Here is a 20,833-nt window from a genome sequence, read left to right on the forward strand (position 1 = left end):
CCCCATCCATCCCATTTAGCGGAACCTCGCTTTAAGGGTTTACGGGTTCACCTTGTATGTTGGCGAGTAAATATGCTTGATTCTGAGTTCTCATTAAAAGTTTTGAAGCACAAGGTTATCTTTGAATGACGAGTGGTTACTTAAGTAATAAACTCTAATTGTTATGGGCTTTATCAGGCCAAGTAATGCCCCGGTTAAACCCACGCCTGTAGTGATTTATTGCTATTAGCAACTCGGCACGTTATACCAGGGTGTGAATAGTATTTTTTTCAAGTTGAGAAATGGCATGTTTGCTGTTTGTCAACTTAAAAAAATACAAACCAAGATGGCCGGCCTGGTTTAGGGAGAAGATAACTACAAGCAGTCCCTTCTCCCTTTCCATGGTGGCCATTTCCGCAACAGACATGAGCCGGGAATACTGAGTGTTCCCGGCGACGGTGAGGGACAAAGGAGCGCAAGGTAAATGGAGCAGGGTGGGGTCAGTGGGGATATGAAAATTGGGGATGAGGGGTGGGGAAAAGGGGGGAAAGGGAGCGCAGGGGCGCACATACCTGATTCCCGGTGGGAAATATGGCAGCTTCCCGCTTCCAAGGTGGCTAGAAGCTGGGAATTTATCATGAGGTAAAGACCCCATTCAGGGGTGGACTGGGTACCAAAATATTTTTCAAAGTGGCCCTATATTACACATTTTCAGGAAGCCCACCATTTTCCTATGGAAAAAATGGTAATACCACACAAAAGAGGCCCAGAGTATAGAGGCCTACCAGGAAATCTCCAGAGTTCCCTAGAGGCCAGTCCGCTCCTGATCCCATTCCAAGCCAACTGATTGGCTGGGAGGCTACCACACAACCCTCTCCCACCAGGTGCTAATTAGCCAAAAACACAGGTCTCACTGGTACTTGACTAATTGTTTTTGTTTTCCTTTTGGGTTGGTTGGGTGGGTAAGTGGAGAGTTAAAGTGGTCGGTGGCAAGTTGAGGTGACTCATTACTGGGCATACGGTTTGTAGGGGGTCATGGATTGTGAGAGGTGGGCTATTTCTCTGCTTTAATTTGTAATCCTACCCTCATTATTAGTCGTAAAGTTTCAATCAAATGATTTTATCCCAAAAAAAAGGAATTCTTTTACACCAGCATGATATTTTCATGCTGGCATAAAAGGAATTGATTCCAATGGAGTCTGCCATTTTTTGCACCTGCTAAGGGTAGACAGAGTCCATGGAAAATCCTGTGTACATTCTGTCTGCCAATGCCTAAATGGAAGAAGGCATTTCCACTTGCTGCACAACAACGAATTGCCCAAAAGGTCTGTTAAAGCAAGTTTGTTTTTCATAGCGCAAATGTTAGAAATTGGGCCTGGGCGACTGAATTTCATGAAATTGAAAACGTAGGCCGCCCCTCCATGCTTTTTTTTTTAATGAGTGTGTGGCTCACGCTTTGGGTCACAGACATATAGTTTGAGACATAGGTCATCATTAAGAGAAGGTGGTGCAGTAAAAAAGTGACTTTGGCCTTCACTACGAGCCCGGTGGTAACCCTGATGGTGCTACTGCCTGGTTGGCGCCAGACTCTTAATGATTTACTGGTGCCTGACTTCCCGTTCATTACTAGTCCAGCGGCCGGGAAGTCAGGCGCCAGTAAAAATCCCCATTCCCGTAGAGTCACATAGTACTCTATGGGGGCGGGGAAACGGAAGCACCGGTACCGTTACTAACGGTGCCGGCGCTTCTGTCACTAGTCTGCCTACCGTGCCCTCTGCGCCCGGCAGGGATAGACCCGTCGGGCCCAGCGGCCATGGCAGGCAGACTCGTAGTTTGCCAGTCCGCAAACAAGGGTGCTGGTGAGTTTATGGCACCCTTGTTTCCAGACGGGCAAACTTATAAAGAGGCCCCATAACATGATAACGGCCTCTTTGATCACACCGCCATATTTAGAGTTTCAGAATATTAACTCGGAGAAAAGCATGCCTTTATGAGGAGCAAATTGCCTCAGCACAAAACCATGAGCGCGTGCAGTGTGACTGCACTTCGAAAGGGCGCACACCTGAAGGGTCTACATCAGGGGTGTTGCTAGGTCTGGAAAAGGTCCGGGGCTATGCTAATGCCGAGACTGTCGGGATTCGGGGCTAGCTAGCCTTTTGGCTGTAGCTCCTGAGATTCTATCCAGGGCTACAACCAAAAGACCAGGGGCTATAGCCCCCTTAGCCCCCCCCTAGCAACGCCTCTGGTCTACATGACTCTGAAACTTGTTTCCCTTTGAAGTTACCGCATGCAGTAGCGGTAATCATGTTTGGCGGTATTACTAGAGGCAATACTGAATGAGGCCCAGTCTCCATCTTTGGAGGGGGCCACACCTTGGAGCCCAGTCAAAGGTTTGATACTTGGAGTACAGCTCTCACGCCTTGGCGTGCAGACTCCTTTTAACTGTTTCAATGGGCCTGCTCGTGTACAATACAGTTATGCCTCTTCAGCTAAAACATGAACGTTTGGCGCAACCCCCTTACCTATCCGTCCAGAGAACTCCGGGACCGTAAGCTCTGGCCCTGCCCCGTTTAAAAGTCATCTTGAAGGGGCAAGACGGGCAGGTGCTCTGTGTCTGCCCGTTCTTGACCATTTTGAAAAATACTATTTTGCAGAGTTTTTAAGACATAACCTGAAGATGCAGATGTCCATGTTTTAAACTTTCTCTCTTCTCGTCACTGCCTTACAGGTCGGACACACGGCGGATGTGCAGCCGAGCCGAAACCCGTAGAAGAGCTGCGATTGGTCCTTCGGGGGGAGAGATGCCTGCTGGAGCCCATCGGAGACGGGCAGCAGGCAGCACTCTGGAGCCCCCCGCTGGAAGGAGCTGTCGGCAGCGTGCAGTGCTGCAGTCAGGCGCCTCCCGCAGGCGGCCAGAGCAGAAGGGCAGCGTGCAGGAAGGCGGCGGCAGCGGCAGCATCGACAACACCGGCAGCATCAACACCGGCAGCGTCATTGCTAGGACCAAAATCAACATCAGCAGCAGCCCCCTCAGCATCAGCAGCTGCACCCCCGGCAGATGGGAGCAGGGCGGCCGGGCGAGCGCCTCTCCCTCCTGAAGCATCAGAGGCGGCGCCGTTAGTGAGCAGCGGGCCCCGGCTGTGCCCCGCCGGCCACCATGGCTTGAAGGCACCGGGCTCGCACTCGCCTGCCATGGGGAACCAGGATGGGAAGCTGCGGCGGAGCGCCGCGTGCGAGGCGCCGCCGGAGGCCGCCGCCGGGCTCCGGGAAGCCGAGGGCACAAAGAAAGGAGGCGGCCGCAAGTCGCTGGGCAAGCACCGCGGAGACACCGACAGGCGGAAGGGCAAGGCGGACTCTGCGGCCGGCGGCCGGGCGTCGGTGTTCAGCACCCTGCGCATCCGCAAAAGCCGCGGCGGGCACAAGGATGGCGGCGGCGGCGGCTCCCGCGAGGACGTGCTGGGCAGCCAGGCCTTGCACACGGGCGAGCTGGACAGCGCCCCCTCCATGACCAGCAAGACACCCGACCTCAGCCTCTCTGCCGACGAGACGGGGCTCTCTGACGCCGAGGCGGAGCCCAGCTGGGCCGGGCCAGGGGCCCCGCAAGTGTCAGGAGGTGGGGAGCCGGCCCTGGGCAGCCAGCCCCGGCCGGAGGGACAAAGGGGCAGCTCGGGCTCCGACACAGACATATACAGCTTCCACTCGGCGGCGGCCGAGCAGGAGGACCTGCTGTCCGACATCCAGCATGCCATCCGCCTGCAGCACCAGAAGCAGGAGGGGGGAGGCCGGGCAGCACAGGGCCGCCTAACGGGGTCAGGGCCCCTGCACACGGAGAGCTACAGTGACAAGGACAGCAGCAGCCCCGACACCGAGCCGGCTGTGTACACGCAGGCCGACAGTGGGGTCGAGGACAGAACAGCCCCTCAAGCACTGCATCCCTGTGCAAGCACCCCACAGGACCACAAGGAGTGCCCTTTAGAGAGGGCCACCACGCCCACCCAAATCCAACAACACCTGACACCACACGCCGATGGCACTGCCCTGCTGACTGACACCACACAGCCGCAGCAAGAAGAGTGGGTGCTTCTGGACTTAGTAGGCACACCTGGCCCTTCCCCGGGAGTACCCGAGGAGAAGGCCACCGAGTCTTCCACAGAGTGCACCACCCTCCTCAACGGCTGCAGGAGTAATGGCACCCTGACCCCTGAAGGGAATGAGACACCTGCTAGCCCCCGCGTTTTCAAGTACCCCTCAACCAACTCAGTGAAACCCTACCCGCCCATCCATCCATACTACATAAAGACCACAACTCGGCAACTTAGCTCGCCCAACCAGTCACCCAGCGCCTCCCCGGGGCAGAGTCCACGCTTCCAGCGCCGTCAACAGGAGGGGGTCCCGACCACCCCAGACAAGCGAAAGGCACCCCGGAGCCGAGTCAGGCGCCCCCTGAGTCGCTCGGCAGATTGGACGGAGGAACTTTCCAGGGGCAAAAGGAGGCAGCGGCAACAACAAAAGGGCAGCTCCCCAAACCTGTTGGATCATTTTGGACTGGGGGCAGAGAGCCTGCCCACCCTGATCAGAAAGCACTCGGGGGCTGCGACCGCCACTGACACATTCCCTAATGTCTTCACAGGTGAGTCTTCCTAGCCGATTCACAGGAGGAGGGGAGAGAGCTTCAATTGTATTAAAAAAACATGAAGTGCAAGGGCCAACACTTTTCTGAGGGTGTTCTCTGTGTACCCCCTGCATAGCCACTATGTTGGTCCACAAGTATAAGGGGCAACACTTGAAATGTATTTTTGTCTTAGAAGCATGTAGCTAGTGTGCACTATTTTAGGTCTTTATGTGTAGTCTTACATGTCTGCAAAAAACAAGGGGGGTCCTGGGGACTCTGGTTGAGACTCAAACCCGGGATGTAGGCCGGTAGAGAGAAACTCCCAGAACCCCCCCTTATTTAGTCTTACATGTCCCCATGGATTTCAAATGTTCGAGTTTGGCTCAATACGATTATCAGGTATGCTGTGCTTGCGAGAAGCAATTTTCAAGAGGTGTTTGTAGGGCCGTCTCAAAAGATTGTTGCAAACAGATTTTGGAAACCTTGCAAGATGCAACATTAGAGAGAACCTGTACTTCTGGTAGTGTAATCTTTCTGCATCTTTCAAAAGGGACATTCCTTAATCAAAAATCTTCACCAAATTCCTGTTATCCTTGTAGCAGATCATCCTCAAATCACCATAAAGTTCACCCAAAGTGCCCCAAATGTAAACTTCAAAGGTCCCCTAAAAATGCTGTCTTTTTCACAGATAAACATCATTAAATATACCCCAAAAAGTTGACCGTAGAATTTGAACTTGAAAGATCTCCCAAACAAGCATAATTTGCCCCAAAATGGCACCATTCGTTGCCTTTCCATACTACGCTCTGTCTACTGCAGGCCATTTGCCCTTTCTCGCTTTAAACCTCAGCATGCTTCTCCCCACTGCCTCTGCCACCCTTCACTCTCATGCATTCTGCTTAGTATACTTTTCATTTCGAAGCGTCTCGCAACCTAACTCGTCATTTCTCCTCATTACGACCCAGGCGGTAAGGGGTTAACGGCAGCGTTAACAGCGCCGACCCTTACCGCCTGAGTACGAGGTCCCTTAGCGCCATGGCGCTTTTAACACCTGCTTTTACCAGGTGTTAAAATCCATGGCGCTAAGGGACCATGGAGTTAATTACGCCACCGTAATTTACGGTGGCGTAATTAACGCCTTCCCCACTCCCATTATGCCCTATGGGGCAAAAATGGGAATGGGGAAGGGTAAATGGGGATTGGGGACTTACCGCCCCGCCAAGGTCGGAATGGGGCGGTAAGTCCGCCAACCACCATGGCGTAAACGTAGTTTACGCCATGGTGGTAAAGTCACGGCCCAGGCGGTAACTTACCGCCTGGGTCGTAATGAGGCTCTCTCGTTTCTTGTGTCTCGTCTCAGCCGCTCTCCTTCAGTTCCGCTCTGATGTCTCTATCTGTCCTTGTCCCCCACAGCGTGTTTCGACACTTTAGGGCAATTTATCCCTCTTCTCACAAAATTCCAGCCCCAATCAAGGAGGATATTTAGAAGGATCCTTATTAGGGGAATTACTTTTTCCCCATAAAGGCATGCGCTTTGGAGGCACTCTCAGCCCTAGAGTTACGGTATGTATCTGCCACTTTTACTCCCTAAAAATAAGCAAATAATCCCACTAAAGAAAAAGAGGGAGTAAAAATACACCCAACAAAAATAGGGAATTGAGACATAGGATCCCATCAGTGGAGTAACTTTGCTGAAAATGTTGGGGGGGACATGACATCTGAAGAAAAGGTGCCCCAGCCAAATGAATGGGGACAACATGGTGTGCCATGAAAGTTTGGGGGGACAAACACCCCTGTCCCCCCCCCTAAAATTACGCCCATGGATCCCATCCATGCTTTTACCCACAGAGCTCCACATGTATGTCAGTAATACACAGGGATCCACAGGTAGAAACTCTATTTACACTGCCTGATCTGAAAAAGGTAAACATGTGCCTTTTAACCCCTTAACTGCCAGGCTATTATGCAAGTCTATACAAAAAGGACGAGCATACTCGTCCTTGGCACTAGGTGCAAAGACATATTTATGACAAAACCTTTCTTTTAGAGTTAAAACATATTTGTATTCACTTATAAAATAGTCCCATTGGGAATGAGACTTACATCTGTATTCCCTAAAAATAAATGTACTCCCATCTTTAAAAAACCGAGAGTAAAATAATCCCATTTCAAACCCTTATCTGGAGCACTGGGTGTTCTTATTTATATTTGGTGCAGAAAAAATAAGAAGACGTCTCAAATTTGGGACTGCAGGTTAGCAAAAACCTGACATTAATTGGGAGATTAAAGAAGCTATGAAAGTAAGGGCGTGTTCATGCAATGCACCCGTAGTGTCTGAAGTAGTGCCAAATGTAGGAAAAGCGCAGATTCCCAGGATGGAATGAACACGTGTGAGGTCACTGTTGCCATGCAACTGGGAGGTGGACATTGCATAACAAGGAACACTGCTACATTTTCTAAGCATATATGCAATGAAGTAAGACTAATGCAGCCATTCGTTTACTGTCATATTCTTTAAGAAAACTTATTTTGTCTCGATTGTAGCACGTTACAGGGGACGAACATTTCAAGATGGCCGCATTATTTATACGTACATTTTGGTTGCATACGAACGAGCAAATCAGGTTGCAGTGGAGGGGATTTTGGAACATGGGTCTGTAAAGTTGCCCACTGCAGGCTCTGTGAAAGGTCATGATGTGACGCCATAGCAAGTGGCCCATTGAGATCAATAAACCTTATAGACAGAGGGAGGGGTCATTAAAGTAGGTTAATACTGGCCTCTGGCTGTACGTTGTGGTACCCCAAGTGATAATGACCCTTCCTGAGGACTATGGCGCTATTAGCACACAGTGGTGGCGGACACAGTTGTTTAAGTTTTGGCGGTGAATTAAAAAAATGTTGCCTTCACCGTGAGTAAAACTGTGAGTAAAGTAGACAAACTAAATTAATAAATTAAATGTGGTTTTATTTTGTAGTATTTAAATAGCAAGGTTGTCTCTTTAGCAATTAAAAAAACTCGAGGGGGGTCATTACAAGTGAGGCGTTAAGGGGTTAACAGCGCGGGTAAAGGTGCCGGAGCCGTCAACCCCTTACCGCCCATTACGAGTCTGCTTGCGGGGGCGCCCTTAGCGGGTCCCGCAAGCAGACCAGAGTGCTAACAACGGGCACGTTGTCAGCAACCTCCCCATTCCCATTGAGCCCTTTGGGGGCTCGAATGGGAATGGGGATGGGTTTCTTGAATGAGGAATTACCGGGCCCTCCAAGGTCGGAATGGCCCGGTAATTCCGCATTCAAGGAACCCGGACCCAGTACCCGGTAAGGGGATAGCCATGCTGCTAATAGCGGCATGGTTACCTCCAACCTTGTAATGACCCCCGAGGTGTTTAACATGAATATTCATTGGGAGACATGTAAAACTAAGCATTTCTCCATTCATTTTGTCATTTTTTATAGCGCCTTTCGCCATAATTTTGGTCCGAACGTGCTTTTGGTTGAACGCCCTCAGAGGGACTGGAGTCCAAAAATGTGGGAGAGTTTGGGAGGTGCTATTTATGTGTGTGTGCATGTCAACAATTAAAGTTATGCAAGGGTGGCCAAGACCCTGGTAGTCACCCATGTCTAAATGGAGTGTGTATGGGCGCAGCAGAGGTATACTATGGACTAAAGGGGGAGGGAGGTTATGTTTAAGGAGATAGATACGTGGGAAGCAACAGTTAGAATTTTTGACGTTAAAAGATGCTTCATTCTAGTGGCAGAGGTGATGTGCATAACTGCTGAACCCATATGCATGCATTAGTATCTTGTGTCCCACGACTTGTTGTGGGCACCGTATAGTGCCTTCTACTTCTTTTTGCTCTTCCCCCCTTTTTGTAGGGTGGGTGGGTTCTATGGTAAAGAAGCAAGAAGATTTGGAAGACACTGAGTAAACAGTGAACCTTCTGTTTGCTTGGGTCCCCGTTCAGGGTCCACAAAAAGATTGTGTTTACTCTGAGCATGCTGCTCTCATTTATAGGACCCAGGGAGGCCCTGAGTCTTTGTTGTGTATGTGTTGGGGGCTGCTGTTGTCGCAGCCCCCGGCCAGATAGCCGACTGTCTGGTGGGGGCAGCTCTTTGAACCTGGGCCCTGCCTGATGGTTGTTTTCCTTATGGCGCTTAGCACCTTGCTGTTTGGAGGAAGGGTGCGATGACTGTTCGCATCTTACCCTTCCGTGGCTTTTGTGCTGCCGAGACTGCGTGTCTCCGTAGCTGGGGGTAACAGCAGTTACCCTGCTTCGCTTGTGGGATGCCCATGCAGCATTGCCCATAACTGCTGAACCCATATGCATGCATTAGTAATTGCCGAACCCCAAACCCTCACCCATAATGATAGGCTCACAACTTGTTTCAAGTGTTGGCAATAAAAGGCCGTAGGATTTTATTGTACAGATATGGGTTATGACAATAACAATATCACATATCATGATGGTACCATACTTTTGGGCACCGGGTCCTGAGGTTACCCCCTCGGACCCGTGCCGCCACACGCGAGCAGGTTGCCGGCTGACCGTGTTCCCCCAACAGTATGCCCTAGAGACAGCCCCTGTGAGCAAGTGTTGTATTGATTTCCCGAAAGAAATGCTCCATGCCCTGGCTAGACAGATGGGTGCCGTCGTGGAGGAAAAGGTCCGGGTTGCGTAGTGTAATGGCTGGGTGTTTTATGAAACCCAGTCCTCTTGTCATACAGAATCTCTCTATAGTCCTGTTTAGTTTTCTTCTGGATATGTCTATAGATTTGTAGCTGTTGGCCCCTAGCCATTTCTTTCTTGGTAAGATGGCTGAGAAGTATATTTCGGTACCCCTCCAGTTGTGCGAAATGCCTGCTAGGGAGGAGCAAATTTCTTCGCATAGGATGCGTCTAGCTGTGTTGACTAGGTCGTTGCCCCCTAGATGGATGATCAGGAATTCTGGTGGGTCCCTGTATGCCACCAGTTCCGCTAATGTTTCGTGGAAGTCCGCCCAACGTAGGCCTCTGTATCCCCACCATGAAGTAATGGTGTTTCTGAAAGGTGGCCCTTCTTTAGTCTCTTCTGCCCATCTGCCTGTCCTGAAAACGAATGAGTGGCCAACTAGCCATGCTGATCGGAGTGTGGTCCTCAATTCGCCTGTTGTTTTGTACTGTGTTGCCGTGGTGCTTGTCACCGCCCCCTCTGCCATCTCCGTTAGGAAGCCTGTGAGGTTGTTGGCACCCGTTGTTGATGTGCCTGATTTTTGTTGGGCATCCCGGCCTGGGCTCTCTGGCGCTGGTGTTGATGCCAATGTGTTGCTGGCACCCCTTTTAGAGGTGCCTGCTTTGTATTGGTCATCCCGGCCTGCACTCTCTGGTGCTGGCGTTGATGCCAATGTGTTGTTGGCACCCGTTTTAGAGATGCCTGCTTTGTATTGGTCATCCCGGCCTGCACTCTCTGGTGCTGGCGTTGATGCTGATATGTTGTTGGTACCCGTTTTAGAGGTGCCTGGTTTTCGTTGGGCATCCCGGCCTGTGCTCTCTGGCGTTGGCGTTGATGCTGTTATTCTTGTCTTCCCATTATTGCCCAACCTTCTGCTGGTATTGGCGTCATCTGTTCTTGGGCGTGCGGCGCTAGCTCTCGGAATCTTGTCCACTGGAAACGAGATAAGACATCAGCAATGTTATTATCTGCCCCTGAAATGTGCTTCGTTTTGAGTACAACGTTTCCTTGTAGTGTGACTGTTGTAATGGCTCGTAATACTTTTAATACTAAAGGGCATTTCGTAGTCCTTTTGTTTATGGAGCCCACTACAGCCATGTTATCACACCAGATCAAAACTTCCGTGTTCGCTAGTCACCTGCCCCAGATGTGTAATGTTAGCCAGATGGGGAATATTTCTAGTAGGGTGATGTTTCTTGTCCACCCTGCTGCTTGCCATGAATTGGGCCAGTGTCCTGCCACCCATTCGGAGTCTAGTATGGCTCCAAACCCCTTGCTCCCAGCTGCGTCGGTGTATAGGACCCTGTTTGCCGGGTATTTAAAGGCGTTCGCCAAAGTAAAGACCCGTTGAAATCTCTGAGGAATTTTCCCCTTGTTTCCAGGTCCTGTTTCACCTCTCTGCCTACCCGGATATGCAAGTGCGGTTTGGTGAGTGATTTGATTTTGAACTCCAGTCTTCTGGAAAATATCCTCCCTTGAGGTATTATTTTGGATGCGAAATTGAGGCTGCCTGCTAAGGATTGTATTTCTTTTACAGTCCCCTTTTCTCTCATTATCAGGTTTTGTATTTTAGCCAGGAGTTCTGATATTTTTGTTTTGGGGATTCTGCAGAGCCCCTTTGCTGAGTCTATTTCGATGCCCAGAAAAATTATGTTTGTGTCTGGTTTGGTGGTTTTTTCTCTTGCTAGGGGAATTCCCCACTGAGCGGCCATGTGCTCCAGTTTTGCTAAAGCCTGGCCGCATTCCTTGGAGTTTGGTGGCCCTATGACCATGAAATCATCTAGGTTATTCACTATTTTTGTCCCTGGTCTCTGCTTTGGGAAAGCCCATTGAAAAAAGGAACTGAATTGCTCAAATAGTGCACAGGATACTGCGCACCCCATGGGGAGGCATCTATCTACGTAGAATGTGTTGTTAAAAGTGAAACCTAGCCATTGCTGTGACTCTGGGTGGACTGGCAGGAGTCTGAAAGCAGATTTGATGTCCAGCTTCGCCATCAAGGCGTTTCTGCCGCACTCTTGTATGTGCCTTACCGCCTCTTGGAAATGTGTGTGGGATGCCGTCATTTAAAGACTGGCCTTTAGGGTAGGATAGGTGGTGGATTAGTCTCATTTTCCCGGGTTCTTTTTTGGGGACCAGGCCTAGTGGAGATATTAAATAGTCCTTTAGGGGCATGGCGTCCCAGGGACCTGCTACCCTGCCCAGTTGCAGTTCTTTCTTGATTTTGGTTTCCACTATCTGGGGGTTGTCCCTGGCTGACTTTAGGTTCATCGGGATGTATTGTGACCCTGTGCCCTTAAATGGGATGAAAAACCCTTTGGTGAAACCATGCGATATTATCATGCTGGTTTCCTTGTCTGGGTAGCTGTTTAGGGTGTCCCTAAAAATTGGCCGGGTGGATGGGCGTTCGTCCTGGTTCTAAAACTGGGATATCATTCTTTCTTGGCTGGTAGTCTGGTGCAGTTGCTTGCTGCATGGTCGCCGTTGCAGTTTGTGCAGGCGTGTTTGAACCAACATTCTTTGCCCCATGTACACTGGTTTTTCCCAAAACTTCTGCATGCGATGTTGGATTTGACAGCCTGCTGTTTGTTCTGTCTGTGGGCATTATTTTTAGCCGACCAAGGCTGGTTCCTCCGAAAGGGCTGATCCCCTTTTTTGGATTTATCATTGTCATGGGATTTGCTTACTTGTGAATTTTTGCTATTTTTGGAAGAAGAACCTCATCCCACCATTCTTGGAAGGATAGCTCAGGGGCAATGTGCTCGCCTTAGAAGCAAGACGACACAGAGCAACACAGGTTTGATCCCCAGGTCCGCGCTTAGAAATCTCTGGGTATTAAGCACGTTATAAATAACCAATCCCATCATTCTTCTGCTTGCACCCTTTGGATTCATGTCTGTGAGCGAGCGGGTGTAGTTGAACAGCAGTGGTCCATGCACCCTCCTCCGCTGTCACTTCATTGTCAGAAGACCGGCAGGAGATGACGCAGCATGCACGCTTAGGCAACACATTATAAGCGCCATTATAAGTGCCTGCACTGGAAAATATGTACACGTTCAAAGCCACATGTTCAAAGCCACATCCCTATTTGCCAGGCATACAAAACATCTCTTGAGCAAAACCTTACGCTTTGCTCCAAACCAAAGGGACAGCAAGAGTAATGTAATGAAGTAAAACCTAACTGGCCTCTCCAGGTATTAGGGAGCATAAGAGTAATTTGAAGGAGTGGCCTCCAAAGCAATCATGAGGTCAAGAGACCCTGAGATTAACGTGAAGAACCAACTCCAAAGAAGAGCCTGGTGTCTAGGGGCCATGAGAACAATGTGAGGGACCCAATCCTGAGAATATTGCCCATGGCCAAGTCATTACTGTTGAATGGATACAATGCAATGTGCCTGGCTTCCTTAATGCCTTTGAAGATTGATGCAGATGAAACCGTCTAAAAAAACAACATAAACAGCACTGGATGGAAGGGGCGCACTCTGGTTCCCTGCACAATTCACCTCCACAGCTACTGATGTTCTCCTCCAACCCGTTTCTGTGCTTATCACTTCATCAGGGAGGCAATCTCACTTGCAGCAAAGAGCCAGTGCAGGTTTAATCAATCAATGTTGATTCTTCTGCAAGGAATTATGGTAGCTGTAGTCATTAGGTTTGCATCTACGCAGATATTATTTCACAGTACAGTAATAATAATAATAATCTTTAATGTGATACAGATTGAAAAAATTCAAACTTTACACATATTACATTTACATAGCCAGAAAAAGAAAGAAAATGAAACTAAAATTTCACTTTATGCATTTGTGTAGATAAAAGAAAAAGTGAATTATAAATATATCTAAGAACATACATCTTTAACGGAATCCAAAATCTTAATAGAACCTTCATATAAAAACACTTTTAGTCATTTTAAATCATAATGCCTAGCACTTTTTCAATTTGTAGCCATACATTGTATAATGCAATAAAAAGGTGCATATTAGATGTATTAGTGCAATATAACCAAAATTGATTTTCGGGTATAGATTCCAGGTTGTGAGCAAATTCTCCAAGGTATTTAGCAATTGAGGATCTCATTATAGAGCATTCAGTCAGTAGGTGCTTGGCCGTCTCCAGGCATTCCGAAAGAGCACATAGACGACATATTCTATCAGCCGTTGCAATTTTTTCCCTCGATCCCACGTTATAGAAGGTTGGTAATTGCTCCAGACGGAAAAGAATAATAAACCGTCTAAGCCTTACAGTACAGTAGACTGCTAAGAGATTGCTTTATCTCTCATATAAAATCTCTCTCTCATTAAAAGTGCTGTGCCTTTCAATAGCTGGCCACTCCGGCATGAATTTTTGTTTTGTCATCATTTGAATGAGCGAGACTCACTTATAATCTTTAGTCCAGTACTGTGATTGACACAGTGCCTCCCAAAAAAGCGACTGATCATTCAGATCAAACAAAGCAGCCAGCATTCCCTCTCACTGCTCCCATTACACCCATTTGCAGTTGGATTGTAGGTACAGATATGGCGAACACTTTTGCACACTTTATGAAGAATTGAATTTACAGGATTTTCTCAGAAATGTTTGTCTATTCCTTTAGCTGGGTGTGTGCATACCTTGAGAACTCACGCTTAGAATTAATTATTCCACCTTGGTGTTGGCAGAGTCATCAGAATTTAAAGAAATTGTGTTGTATCTTTAATGGCTCTCCACATCTCAATGTAACCCATAAAGTTCCAGCAGATGGAAGCGCCGGCCCAAGATATTGGAGTGAAATCATGTTAGCCCACTTTTTTGTGACATTACTTAATGAATTTACCACCCAATCTGGCGTTTTGGCCATCGGACTAAGGAACTGCACCTTTTTCTCCCACATGCATATGACTGACTGAGTGGCATCACTTCAAATTAACAAGGGGGGTCCTGGGAGTCCCTCTGCCAGACATTAGTCCTGGTTACAAGAGACTTACCCAGAGTCTTTAGCTCACTATCTTTCACAGAGAAGAAATATCCCAAACATATCAGTCTTTGTCCTGCCCTGGGGCAGTCCAGCACCGAAATGCTAGGCAATTCTCCTCTGAACAAGAGTACCAACAGAAACCCCAGACACATGTTTTGGTCTGGTTGGACCTCATCAGTAGGGTAGATCTATGCCTCTCTAAGAATAGTGAGCAAGGGGTCCACGTCTGGATTCCCCTTGTAACTTAGGGTGGGACCCAAAGTTACTTAAATATGCAAATTAACAAGGGGGGTCCTGGGAGTCCCTCTGCCAGACATTAGTCCTGCTTACAAGAGACTTACCCAGAGTCTTTAGCTCACTATCTTTCACATAGTGAGCTAAAGACTCTGGGTAAGTCTCTTGTAACCAGGACTAATGTCTGGCAGAGGGACTCCCAGGACCCCCCTTGTTAATTTGAGTGGCATCACTTCGACAGGTAGCGTGCCACGTGGAGCTAACCGACCTCTGTATCTGCTCCGCAGGCCTGCAGAGGGTAGAGCACTGGTCAAGGAATAAATAGTTTATGAGGTGGGACCACACAATAAGGTGGTTGGTTTGAAGTGGAAGAGCTCCACTCAGTTTTGAGTAAGACCTAACAGGCATTTTGGCAGTTGATCTCAACGATCCCGTGGGTACTTGGAGGTGGATTTTTCTGGTAAAGTATAAAGACCCTCACTAGCGCATCCAGGGACTACACTTCCCATGATCCCTCACCATTGACTAGGTTGACGCAGGGCTGACAGGTATTATAGTCCCTAGCATCTGGAGAGCCAACACCTGGCACATGCTATTGTGAATGAGGCACAGGTGTTGAATTCTTACCCAGACATCCAGAGGAATCTAGTGCCGCGGCCTATCCAGCCACTGTGTAGGTGCTTTTGTTGAGGCCAAAGTAAAGACTACCACATTCTGAATTATAGGAAGTTTGACTATGGATTTGGAAGAGTGTCTGGTGTATTTTTCGAATTGGGGTATTCAGTGCACGAATTGACCAAGTATCCCACCACAACTGCTTTTTCCATTCTGGCTGTTAAGGTCAGGACGTTTGCAGGAAGTGGGGGGCGGGTCTGGTCAGAGCATGTATCTGGGTGTCACGGTTCTCTATTTAGAAGGGATCACACATTCTGGGAGGTATTTAGCTCCTGCTTGCAGCCTGGAAACACCTGCTTGATGCATCTTCATTATTTGTAGATACCTTTTTAAAAGTTGGTGAGATTTCGAACATTTATTTTAAATGGGGGTCTCCCCATTCATCCGTCTATCCCAGACCCCCACCCCCCTGCATCGTACCCCCACAAACACATATGCACATAGCTGTATGTGTAATCTGTTGATTTCCACCAAAGGTGCACGAAAAAAGTGCACACGTTTAAACCATTGGGTACAAATAGACCCATTTCCAGCTTCACACCAACCACAGCCAGAAGGGACATTTCAGCCCCTTGGTCACAACAGGTAGCACACAAACCTCTCTGGGTGTTAGTATCTTCATGTATTCAGTTTGAGAAAGTGTATAGAGGGACATTAGGGCACATCTGAATCTACATGTGTGTGGTAGGGCATGTCTAGATAGCAGATGAGGTGCAGCCAGAGGGGAGTTTCCTCTGTGTCGTTCACTGTCTTCATCTATGGGATAGCTCATTTGCCATGGCATTGTGGAAACACTTCTTTGTAGCTTAGCCCGCAACTGCTATTGGTGTTTACTGGGAAATGCAAACCTCGGTGTCCTCCAGCAGCTGACTCCACAAATGAGGTATCGGGTAATAAAATTGCGGCAAAAATGTCGCCTGTAAAAAAAATGATAAAAGGTGTACCCCATTATACCATTTAAGGGGCGCGGGGGTGGCAGGGGTGTCCCCGCTCCCCTTAAATGGTATAATGGGTCCGGGGGTTGCGGGGGTGTCCCCAGCATCCTTCACATGATTGTGGTGGCAAAACCACAGCATTTTTGCTGCGATATTTTGTATTCATGGCTTTTATTGCCACGATTTTAAGACATGGAACCACAAATGTCTGTGTGGAATTCCCACAAGTCTATTGTTTTAATTCTAGCCTTTCCTGCCAGTGGGCGTTGGCAGGTACATGATGGTTCATGGGGACTACCGAAAAGTGCTATGTGCCAGGCTAGAGTTTATTGCGCTGACTGCATTTGGGTGACTGCCTGAAATAGCTCCTTCGATGAACCATTGTTTCAGTCCCTGCCTTTCAGTGTCGCCCATCTCACATGCTATACAAATTCAAGGCGCTCCACAGTGGATGTACTTTACACGACCAGATGTATAGTAGATGTTTGGGAGGAGGCCATTGGTGTGTGTTGCCAATTAACATGGTCACGCTCTATGATTCTGTGTAGTTATCTTGAGTCATTTCGCCCCAATCTTAAGGTAACAAGTTGAAATGTCTGACTTTCCTTTGTCCAATTACATTTCTGTTATTTTTTTCTTAACAATTGGGAGCATCCACCCACCCACTTTCCATCCAGCCTTCTTCAGTCCCTTTTTGGCCAACCCCCTGCGTTTGCCCTTCATGCTGTTGTATGGGGAGCATGTTTTTTTTCTTTTTCTATTCTGGGCTCCCCCACCCCCACCCACCAGTTACCTCCGGCACTCCTTAGCGGTTTCCTCTTATCGTCCTGCTTCTCATTATACTCTTTCCCACTCACTTTTCTCTTGTGGCCCTTGTCCTCTGTCCCCTCTGCTGGGTGCTCTCTTTCTTGTGCCCGTCTTCTCTTTTTTTTCTAGCCACCGATGGAGAAATAAAAAGAGGACTATGGCGATGATGGATGGTCGTCGACAGCAGATACGCAAAGCTGTTATTGGCCACTAATTGCTGATGTGTTTGCATCATTCTTCATAGTTCGCTGTTTTTTTTTTGCTTAGTGTTTTTTTTTTCACCTTAACAGGTTGTTAATTTTTCACTGATGTTTTTGGACTCATACTTCTTACTGATCGCCCATTGCAGTGGCACAAGTTAAACATCGGCTTATACGTTTTCTCTTAACACCTGGTTGGCTAAAGCCATAATTTGCATTGCTCCCCTCAAATTCTGTGCTCCATCCTCAAAGAAACTTAGCGCTTCTTGTTTGTCTTAAGACATAGCTAAATAGAAGTTTACAAACGCTGGCTTAAGAATTGTGACGGAAATCCTACTAACATTGGGCCGCCGAGGCTTATAAGTTGCAACGCAGAGCGGTGGACAATAAAACTTTACAGACAAAAAGATCTTAATTTCTCCCAGAGGGCTATGAAAGCAATTTATTGTCAATATACTCTTAGGATGAACTATTCTTTCTCCTTAATGAACTTGCAGTCCCATTCTGTCACAACACATACATAACCACTTCAGGCGTATTGTGAGTTTCATACCCCCTTCACAGTATATGGTAGGTTTTCCCAAAATGTGCCCAGATACTCAGACCGTTTGCCAGGTATTGTCATCCTATGGCCAGGCACCTGAACCAGGTGTCAGGTATTAGCATCGTTTATCTAACTCCTTACACCATTTGCTAGATTTTGAGTCTGGCAGCTTCCAGCCTCCCCCACCCCTCTGGATTTGCAAAGTCACAGTTGGTGTGGCGTGAGACAGTAGTACTATAGTGTTCGTCTCCCAAATACAGACATTAAGAGAGTGCTGGTGTGCAAGGAGCATGGCACCCCTCCTTTCTCCCACTGCCTAGCTCCCTAACCCCACAGCAAAGTCAGAGAGGCCAGGTAGGTGAGCAGAGGAAGAGAAGAACAGGGATTCTGGAAAGGGGAATGGCACATTTTTCACCTGCCTATTCTAGGAAACCCTTCTTTCTCCTCTTGCAGAAGTCCTGGTGTGATATATGGGAGCAGGTAAAAGGCCCAGACACTAGTAAAGGATGAGAGCACAACGTAACCATGGGTTCACAGTTTCTATCGACAGGAATGTGTAGTCTGTTCTTGCTATCTATGATTGTTGTTGTTAGGCCACCCATCTTTCAATTATAATGGAAAGAGAAGATATAACGTCTGCCTCCATACAAAGCAACACTATAAAAAGCATTCAGTGCATTTTGTGTCGGGTCCCACACATATATTGCTATTCACATCTTGTAGATACGGCTAATGCGCCATCTAGAAGTCAAAACTACAAATGGTGAAAGAAGAAGATATCAATAGAAATACAACCCCCTTTTTTTTTCTAAAAACCCATTTTTGTAAAAAACAAAAACCCGAAAAATAAATATATAATTTAAAAAAAAATTCGACCATTTGGTTTTCGACCAAATTGCGTCGACCAAATGTCATTCGACCAGTTTTAGGTCGACCAAATGTCTGGACACCCATGGCTTATAACCGTGGCAGTATTCATACGTCATTCATACAATGAGGAGGCTCCCCCAGCGTTACCGGTCTCAGCTCCTTTAATCTCTTACTGCTGTTCCTCTTCCCCGTCCCGTCACTTCCCTTTCCCAACTCCCGCCCCAAACCCTGCCTTCTACATAACGATGTGGAAGAAACATAAACCATAACTAATCAATGTGACAACATGACAACCTTCCCCCTTTTTAAACACATAGGTAGGCCTTAGACCATGTCTTCAATGAGTCTTATGGGTTTAGTCTTTGCCGGCACCGGGCGTCTCGCCCTTAGCAGTTCTGGGCTATGGGAAGGGGGTCTGTCCTCAGTCCCCTCGCTGTGGTCATCTGTAGCCTCACCACCCGAAGCGTCCTTGTCTCCCCAGTATGGGTCATCAGAATCTTCCCAGGCCCACTTGTCCACACAATCATCTTGTTCCCCCTCTGAGGCTTCCCAAGTTGTCACTTCGCCTGGACATTCCGTGAAGTGGGAAACGTTCCTTGTTATTGTTTGCCCCTCATCATTCAAAGCTGTGACCATGGTACCCTTTACTTTTATAACCGTGAGGAGCCTAGGTGCAAAATGAGAGTCTTCCTTTCTTCTCTGGTTCTGGTGCACCAGTACTGTGTCCCCCTCCTCGATATGGAGCACCCACGCTCCTCTTCTCTTGTTTGCGGCAGCCTTCATTTTCTGCTTTTCTTTGGCATCCCTCGCCCAGATCTCCTCATCCTCCCGGGTGAGGTTGCCCTCCAGGGGTCCTTGTGGCAGGCATGTCCGCAGGCTGTGGGGCAGATACCGTGGTGCTGTGGGGGGGTGCCGATAGTCACGTAGAAGTTGGTATAACAGGTGTGCCACCTGAAGTGCTCTCTTGAGGTTCCCCATAAAACGCTCTGCCATGCCATTGGCCTGAGGTCCGAGAGGCGTAATTCTACAGTGCTTGAAACTCATGTACTGGGAGAAATTGGCAAAGTCCTGGCTGGTAACGGTGGGCCATTGTCGGATTTGATGTCTGAGGAATGCCATATGCCGTGAGTGTGCTGTCCAATGCCAAAATGACTGCTGTGGCCGTGGAAGATGGCACTATTTGGACCTCAGGGTACCTCGAGTATTCGTCAGTCATGACCAGCGAGTAGGTGGCATCTCGAAGGGGCCCAAAAACATCGACCACCAGCTCCTCCCATACGCCACCAGGGAGTGGGGACATCATCAGAGGGTTTGGGTGTGAGGCTGGTGCTATGGCGCTGCAGATTGCAACATTTTGAAGGTGTCCTCAACTTGTTTGTCCAGCCCGGGGAACCAGATCTTCTGCCTCAGTAGTTTCTTCATTGATGTCACCCCTCTGTGCTCTTCGTGGGCCAGGTCAACTGCTTGTTGGCATAGTGACTTGGGCAAAACATTTCTGGAGCCTTTCATGACAATTTGGTCTTCTGTGGTGGTGAGTTCTTCTTGTACAAGCAGAATTGCCTTTACATTACTCTGTAACATCACCTCCAGGTGTTGAGCTCTTTCCCTCGCGTGTTTCAATTTGTGTTGGTAGATGCATTATGATATGATGGCCAGAACTGGATCGCTTGCTGATTCTAACTGAAGTGTCTTCCACGCTATTGGGAAGGGTTTAAGTTTCTGGATGATATACTGCAAATGCATCTGCAATTGAATATCCTGGAATGGATGGCCCTGTGGGATGACGGGAGACTGGTTCTTGTCCTTGCCTGTGACAAATAGAGAATGTATAGTCCTGCAAGTGAAGACCCAATCTTTCTATTCTCAGAGACAGCCTAGCTTTGGTGTTGCCGTAAATGGTGAGAAGGGCTTGGTGGTGGGTTACCACTGTAAAGGGTTTTCTAAACAAAAATAGACAGAAGTGCTTGCAGGCCCAAACGACCTCCAGGCTTTCTTTTTCCACCTGTGAATACTTCTGCTCTGTGGCAGATAGACTGCGACTCGCATATGACACAACTTTCTTAATATGAGGAGTTCTTGGGTTGTATTGTGCCAATATTGTGCCCAGTCCTCCTGGGCTGGCATCCACAGTCACTTCGGTGTCTTTTGGCCGAGCTAAAATATGCCATGTCCGAGGCCGAGACAATGCGAGTGTGGATTTCTGCAAACGCAGCCTCAAATTCCTCAATCCAGATGAAGTCCTGTCCGTTCTTGGTCAATTCTCTGAGCGGGGCACTCACTGTTGCAACGTTTGCCAGGTAACGCGTGCAGTAAC

At 48.2% G+C, this 20,833-nt stretch overlaps 1 protein-coding gene across 1 annotated transcript in view; it reads left to right on the forward strand.

Moving 5' to 3' along the window:
- Window positions 1-2,713: 2,713 nt before the first annotated feature.
- Window positions 2,714-20,833, forward strand: part of LOC138467625 (formin-2-like) — a 629,879-nt gene continuing 611,759 nt past the window's right edge. The window contains exon 1 of the mRNA XM_069607785.1: window positions 2,714-4,609. Within this exon, the coding sequence (XP_069463886.1) occupies window positions 3,172-4,609 (1,438 nt within the window). The 5' untranslated portion in view covers window positions 2,714-3,171. The remainder of the gene's footprint in view (window positions 4,610-20,833) is intronic.

Source organism: Ambystoma mexicanum, chromosome 4q (genome assembly GCF_040938575.1).
Source record: "Ambystoma mexicanum isolate Mex_15411 chromosome 4q, UKY_AmexF1_1, whole genome shotgun sequence".
Lineage (NCBI taxonomy): Eukaryota > Metazoa > Chordata > Amphibia > Caudata > Ambystomatidae > Ambystoma > Ambystoma mexicanum.